The following is an 8,112-nucleotide window of genomic DNA, read 5'->3' as shown; positions in this document are numbered from 1 at the left end:
CCTAACCTTAACTAAGTGCTCCCAGTCCATATACAGCAGCATAAAAAATAATGTTAAAGACTATTTTGTCTTATAATTTATTGTCTGTGTCTTTCTCTTCTGTAGTCACTGTGTTTGAACTGTAGTGCTACAGCTCTCTATCTGGTGACAGCACTGGTAGATGCTCTCTCGGTCACCCAGGCCATTAGGGGGCGACACAACTACAACTGCTGGGCAGCATCTGCAGTAAGAGCACTTCTGTCAGTACAGATGATATATTGAAGGCAATGTTTATCCAGGAAGGAAGTTTTTATTATCCATGTGTTTCATTTTATCACCAAAGTTTGTGTGTCCACATTACATACAGCACAACAAGAGCGGCACCAGTGTCAGAAAGACAACAGTAGGGCCACATGTGCAGTCTAATCCTGGGTTTCTGCAGCACAGTGCAACTCTGCAAAAGCAGATGGAGGACACCAATGTCATGTCCTCATTACTGTTTTAGGAATAGCATAATTTCAATGGCCTGAAGAAAAATACACATTTTACAAATGTGCACATATACACATGGTTGGTTTTAAGGCTGATTCTTATACATTTTTAGGCTAATTAAATAATTTTCCTCTCCCTAAAGTTGGGGGATGCACAAGAGATGAATAAAAAAAAATCATAGCAGAGACTAACCTGACTTTCTAGCATGAGTGTATCTTCAAAAACACTGGACCCCACAGAAAAGACAGCTTTGGAACACTTCCCTTCAGAGCCACAGAAAATCAAGTGTATCTGTCAGTGGCTGAGTAGCACTCCCAGTAAAAAGTAAACTGGATTTTGTGTTAAAAATCGATCCTTCAAAATGTTTTTAGGAAACAAATATTCAAAATATAATAGAAAGTATCAGTATTAGCATCAGTGTTTCTACAACAGAACTAGTTGAACTATTCCTAGTTCAAAAGCTCAAACCACAGATTACATTTAAAAATATCGATGCCACTTACAACAGAACTATATTCCTGGCAGAACGAAGATTCACCAGCGATTACTTAGTATGAAAACATAAAATCCAGTGTAATGACACAGTTGAATGAATGAAGAAAACCAAATCAGAAAATTTTGTCCAAAATTTGGAATAAAGTAAGTCATTTACAATAGTGAAGTGAATGTCCTCGTCCTCTTAATTTGACGGTCCCCAGGCACAGCAGTTGTTCTGGAGTAGGCTAACGTACTGTAAATGCATTATCTGCATGTTATGTAGACACACAAAATTTACTAGTTGTTTGAGTTGGAGTAAACAGATAATGAGTGATGCTTTCTTGTTTCAAGTAAATGATGATTTTAAGAAATCAAAATTCTACTTTCCTCCCACTCATCTTCTTTTTTCTTTCTGTTTTCCTGTTTGTTTTTTCTAATCTTTTCTGTCTTGCACTGCTTTCAGTTCTTTGCTTTTCTGACCACACTGTGCTACGCAGGAAGCAGTTACCAGAGCTACCGTGCCTGGAAAACCACAGAAGAAGAGCAGTAGCTGCTCCACTATTGCCTACTGTTTTAAAGTAATATTGTTCCGACTTTCTATGAGAAACATGTCAGATGGAGTGAGATATAGCTCCCTTAAAGCTGACCCTTAAAGTTGCTCTAATTTATTTCATGTGTAAGTGCTATATAGTCAAGTAGTGATTAAAAAATGTTAAAACCCTCATTTAAAGAGTGACAGTGACAAAACCGTTTTGGAAGCACAAACAATTTACCTACACAGAATACATCCATTATTAATAAGTGCTTGACTGCAAGATGTTTTATTTGAAAGAATAAGAAAAGGTGACTGTTGTTCCACTTTGCTCAGTGTGTGGTGTCCTGCCTCACATGCCCAGCAGATGTCCTCATTGAGTTTCTGAAGATCGCCTGACCTGAAAGCACAGCCCTTCGCCAACTTATGTGCCAAACTCATAAAGTATATCATATTAGAACAGATTTACTCTGTAGTTTGTCACATCATCAAGCTAACTCGGTACTCTTGTTACTCGCAAGTTGCAGATGCCATAATGCAGTTCACTTTGTTCATGCATCACCTATAAGCCTGTCAATGAAAGTAAATTTGTCTTTTACTTAAATCCAAAAGTGTCAGGCTGAATCGAGGTTACTACAGCTGTGACAGGAAGTGACCTAATTGTCTACAACTATCTGTTGAATTTTTCTAGGAGTCTATAACATTAATGACCTCCAAGGTTCCATGAGCACCTTTTTTGAGCTCAGTAGATTTAAATATTTTATATTCTAGGTTGTATATCTTAAGTTATAGTTCAAAGCAGACAAATGCATTCAACTAAATGTATTTTATTTTGTTTGGATTTTAATGTATCACCTAATCCTTGTCACCATTCTAATCACTAATAAATATTCCTAGTTCAAAAGCTCAAACCACAGATTACATAAAAAAAAAATTGATGCCACTAACAGAAACCTATACCTAATGTGAAATATCATTTCAAAAAAGTTAACATGTAGGCCTACAGCACAATCTGCAGTATTATTAATATTGAGAATATCAAAACAGCTTGAACACAGACACGAGATGATTTAATATTAACACTGATGATGAAAACTGTTTTATTTTTTACTTAATTTTTTAGTAACAACATGAGATATTTGTACTAGTCATTTAATGTATGACAACTGATCTTTCAAGAAAATTTAAGGCAAATCAAATTTTTTATAATTATGGCCAGTATGATTAGGATGAATGATTCCAGTGACCAACACTTCACTGTATATCAGGGGTTGGCAGCTCCTGCTGGACTCCCACATAAACAGACTTATGACTGGACTTGCAACTGGCCCCAAATTGACTCCAGACTTGAATGCAACTCATGAGCATTTTTTAAAGATTAGTAAAGAACCGCAGCAGGAAGGTTTCAGTTTTTACATCCTTTTGTAATCCTGTAATGCCCAACAGCATGTGTCTACACAAACAAAACATACACATACAGTAGTAAGCTGTGCTGGTGATGGGACTGATACCAGATGTTGTAGGCTTTGGATACAAGTATTTCAAAACCCCCAGGCTTAACAAAAAATTGCCTTCTGTAAAAAATGTATGACAAATATATAATACATCAGGTCATCCACTTCATATGGCAAATGAAAACTTATCCTGAACAGCTAATGTTGCAGATATTAACCTTGTGTTACTGACATTACTGTTAATGTCATTACTGTTGTTTAAATGTCAGGTATGTTTGCTACTGACAGGTTTTCTATCTTGTCTCAGACTTGCATTTTGTGACTATTGTACATACAATATGGGCATGTTGTCTTAAGACAAACTTGCAATTGTGCACTTATCCATTAAGGTACTCACACACTTTGTCAGGACCCCTCACATTTCATGTTGCCCTACATAGTCACTGAAACTGCTTAGGTATTGTGGGGACAAACTAACAGTGTGGTTGAGGACTTGCTTCTTGGAGCGGTAAACTGTCCTCTCCAATTTTTAAGTTTTAAACTTGCTGTTTTTATTTCATCTTTACATCTACAACACCAGCTCCCTGAAAATGAAGCTGCTAAATGGAATTTAGTCATAATACATTTTATTATTTACATCTCTGCATTCCCTGTTAATAATCCAGAACAGACAGACATTAACAGCATTATTGCTGGTTTTAGTTTCTGTAAGGGTAGTGGTGAAAATACTATTAAAATAGAAAATGATCAGCCTTTTTATTTGGAGAGCCCATGTCATTCTTCTCTGTGTTTTCTGACTTATCTACAGTGTTACAATGATGACTTATCACCTTAAATTTGACTGAAAGCTCAAAAAATGACATGTACCTATGTTGTTGTACTTCTATGCAGAAGCAACTCAGTTTATACAAGTCTCCGGAATTCTCACTGACAAGACTTTTTTTCCCCAACTATGTAAAGTCTTGAGCAGTAGTTTACATATTTCCTTGAATGATCATTTTCTCCTGCCTGTGTGAGCTTGTCTGTGGCCTGAAGCCTACAGCTAGTGAAGCACCCTGGGGCTGTGACTGATCAGCTCATCAACATTGGATTCCCTGGAGCACAGGACCTGTTTAAACCTGCTACATGTTGCTGGTTAATGAGTGGATTAATGATCCATGATGTTATTGTTGGAATTAATTTCACTACTTTGGGACTGTATGTGGTCGAGTGGGGGAAGACGCAGCAACCACCGGTTGGATTTACTGACCTTGAAGCTATTTGAAAGGGAGTGTTGTTTCCACTACTCGGTGGGACTTAATGGTTAGTTTAAAAAAATACGTTGCATGTCTGTTATTTCCTTGTTTCTGTAACGTTAGAGAGAATCGTTGTAAGGCTGGAGAAGTTACTATGTCTGAATTATGCCAGTTAAAATATGGGGTTTCTCAATTAGCCACTTTGTGTAGAGTGTTACACATCTCTTCATCTGTACATATATCGTTGTTTATCTATCTATGGAGGAGAAATTCACATTAATTAATGCTGTTGCCGTTCATCATGCTGTCCACTTTCATATTCTGGCTCAAACATGTCAGGTAGTATTTGAGGTACTGTCATTGTCAAAAACATAGCTTATTTGTCAAAGTTTTTTTGTTTATATGTTGTCCTGGCTTCCTGACAAACAACAAGAGTTGTGCCGTTCACATACTATCCTCTCATTTTCAGGAAGAGACTCTCCTTGTGATATTGAGTTTTATAGTTCTAAAATAATTACAGACTATTTGGATTTAAGATGGGTGCAAAACTAATCTAGAGGTACCCAAGATTAAACATTAATTGGCTGGAAATGAACATGCCGTGGCCTCTTTAACTGAAAAAAGTCTACTGGCTCTTTAATGGTTTCAAAGACACAAACAAACCACATATGCTGACATATCATCACATAGACTTCAGGATGTTTCCTCCTCATATTGGATTGGCTGTTGAAAACCAATGAATATTTTTATGATAATTTTTTTTGAAGGAAACAGACTGAAATACTGTAGGTTACTTCCTGAAACTCTTAGGCAATATCTTCATATTTATAATACCTTACACAATTAAGTGTCATCTTGACTGAAAATCAATTAACCACTATACCTTAAATCATATGTGTGATACTGCTAAAGACACTGTCAGGCATTAATAGTTCTGTGTCATATACACTGGATAATCTATATTATTGAAAGCACTTTGATGGTTATGTTGATTTATTAAACCATTTTATTAAACCATTATGTACAGTTAATAGGTCTATTAATTTTATTCAGAATCCCTTAATAGCAGCACTGTTAACTGGTGCCATCACAGTTTTCCAGAACAGTTCAAGTAATCGCATTAGCAAATTTGTTGCCATGCCCTGAATGTGTAGCTCCATTTCTAAATGGCACCTCTCCCTGTGGAAGGTTGCTTTAACCTGAATGAGTCTGCAGGTAAATACGTGGCATTCTTAGCAGAGATCTTGGGTTTTATAACAGTGTTTGTGCTTCACAGATTCTAATAATATATAAGTGACAAAACATACAAGCAATAGCATCGTTTGATAGACCACCCTGTTTGGTAAATGCCAATGTCTTTCAAACTGCACACCTAGACTTTGTAACACAGAAAACTTTTTATACAGTATATGTGTGGTCCCTAAGCCAACAATGATGTTATTTATTATAAGTGATGTCACATGAGTATGTGACTCAGACTTAACAGAGCTTCTCTAGAGGCACATATATCATATAGCTATACCCCACCAGTCACATGTATGAACACACTTTCCCAGCTTTTGACTGGTACTGTATTACACAACCTTGCTGATACAACGAATGACTAGGACGTTCCCCTGTAATGTAGTTTAGTAATATGAAATATTGTTTTCTTATGTTCTACCAGAATTAAAGCCAAAGATTCTGTTAAAGATACACCGCATGTTAACTATGCCCCTAAAGTTATTTTTTCCAAGTTTTTTTCACCCTAAACTTATGGTTCAAAGCACATAGGGTCACATCAGCTAATCTTTTCAATCTCAGTTGTGTCTGATACAAAGCGTGAAACAATCAAGCTTTTAAAAAAAGATTTAGCTAAAAAAAAAAAGGAAGATACTGAAAAAGTAAAAGAAACCTGGGAAGAAAATTAATAGTTTGAATCCTGAGTGGCATGGTGAGACAGTGGTTAGTGCTGTCGCCTCACAGCAAGAAAGTTCTGTGTGGAGTTTGCATGTTCTCCCTGTGCCTGCGTGGGTTATCTATTGTTACTCAGGCTTCCTCCCACAGAAGTTCCCTCTGGTTAACATTCCTGTATAAAATTGTTCCTTTGACTCAGACCCTGTTTTTGCAACTCAGACTGAGTACTGGAGACAGTAAACTGGATCCTTTTATGAACCTGAATAGCTGTACCTAGTGGCCTGCTATTGATACTTGAGTAAAAAACGTCCCCAATCCATGGTAGAATATTAATATAACATATAAACATTTCCAGAATCTAGATGTAGAAAAGTCTGTACTGTTGTCTGAATTGTAAGTTTTCTTAAAATAAATTGCATGATCTTCTGGCAGATAAAGTACTACAATTGGCAGAAAAGTTAGATCTTTATTAACAAGGGTACTGTACTTGTATTCACAGTATACACTCGCCAGCCACCTTTAACCATGGCCTCAGTAATAAACCTATAATTGAATGTATACATCTATGACAATTTTACCAAAACAATTTCAGCTTCATAAACACAGATGTTAAGGTGGAAGAAGTGTTGCACTGAAGTGCATATAACTGTACAGGTGTATATAATAAAGTTGCCAGTGAGTGTATACTACATGTTCCTGAAAAGTTTCAGTGCCGAGCTAAAACTCAAGCAAGACTGACCCAGGTTCAGCTTTGTAATGCAAGATCAGTAGATCAGCAATAATGCGACCATGCTGATAAAATGCTGTAAGTAGTTTTGTTGGTTTTATACAAATATACTATAACTATGATAAGTATTTACTGGTGAAAACAAGCTATTCTGGCCTCGCCAACCGTGGGTAACTGCTTTTAGCTTGCCAGATAGCTAACAGGTCCCTTCAGCAAAAACCTGGTCAATCTTCTTCGATTTAGGACTTTTATTGAAGAAAACACTGTGAAACTGCAGCACAAAATACACACAAATTGAGTTGATTAGTATTCAAAATATATAACGGTGCGTTTAACATAGTTAACACAATAACGTGATGTTAGCTCCGTGCTGACTTGTACTGAAAATCCCATAGACATGCTACCGCGATTAACATCGTAACGTTTTATGTTCATTGTAGACTAAAGAAACATCTAACCATGTTAACACAACCATATGTAGTACATGTCACGTTTAACTTTTATACTTACAGACATATGTTCTTTAGGGACTGTTAAAAGATCAGAAAGAAATCGTCTGCTTGCAGTTGAACTAACTTCTAGAACTTCCCGTTTACAAGCCAACTACGGAAACCCAAATAAGACACCATAGAAAAAAACTCAATCCCTTATTATGAGTGACAGCACACAAGCACTACAGTCACTGCAAAGTTAAGTAATATCTTTTGTGTGTAGATCAGACCTAGGTCACTGCCAGTGTCCTCTGGTTTGATCTGGTATCATGCCAACGTGCGGTACGTGCAATTACAGGAAGAGCTGGAATGAATGGACTTTGTTAGGCGCATATTTTCCATTGTCTTACTGAATTAATGAGCAACAAATTTAAAGAGAGAATGTGGGTCTTTTCAGATGGAATCTCCCGCAGTGCTAGAGCCGATCCATTTACAACCTTTCTTAAGATATGAGTTACATGGATATATGGGCTATGGCCCTGCTTGGATCATGCAGTGGATCAGAAAAACCTATACAGAGTTACATATGTATCAGTGAACATGTATACAATGTATACAGTATACATAAACTTAAACACCTCCTCCGTTGTTATTGTCCTAACTTTAGGACAAGGACTGTGCTATTAGCTGCATTTCAACCAAAGGTTCCTGTTATGGTTGAGTCAAGACATGTATGACACAAATACATATATTTCGTTAATGCTCTGGCGACGACGGAGCGTCATAAAGAAGGAAACTGATTAGTAGTGGAATGCGCCTCAGCTGTGCGTATCACCCAATGCGCCGCTGACTACAGCATGCGGGAGAGAGAAAAGGCGGAAGAGAGGCA

The 8,112-nt window shown here is 37.0% G+C and overlaps 1 protein-coding gene and 1 long non-coding RNA gene across 2 annotated transcripts in view; one reads left to right on the top strand and one right to left on the bottom strand.

Annotated features, from left to right (window-relative positions):
• cmtm8b (CKLF-like MARVEL transmembrane domain containing 8b) overlaps positions 1–4,136 on the top strand; it is a 7,204-nt gene extending 3,068 nt beyond the window's left edge. The window contains exons 3-4 of the mRNA XM_020596894.1: positions 106–225; positions 1,412–4,136. Of these exons, the coding sequence (XP_020452550.1) occupies positions 106–225; positions 1,412–1,498 (207 nt within the window). The 3' untranslated portion in view covers positions 1,499–4,136. The remainder of the gene's footprint in view (positions 1–105; positions 226–1,411) is intronic.
• The window catches only part of LOC109958347 (uncharacterized), an 8,673-nt gene extending 1,251 nt beyond the window's left edge, over positions 1–7,422 (bottom strand). The window contains exon 1 of the long non-coding RNA XR_002274660.1: positions 7,303–7,422. This is a non-coding gene — a long non-coding RNA (uncharacterized LOC109958347). The remainder of the gene's footprint in view (positions 1–7,302) is intronic.
• Positions 7,423–8,112: the final 690 nt, after the last annotated feature.

The sequence above is a fragment of the Monopterus albus genome, unplaced genomic scaffold (genome assembly GCF_001952655.1).
Source record: "Monopterus albus unplaced genomic scaffold, M_albus_1.0 scaffold31.1, whole genome shotgun sequence".
NCBI lineage: Eukaryota > Metazoa > Chordata > Actinopteri > Synbranchiformes > Synbranchidae > Monopterus > Monopterus albus.
This window is presented reverse-complemented; position numbering and strand designations above follow the sequence as displayed.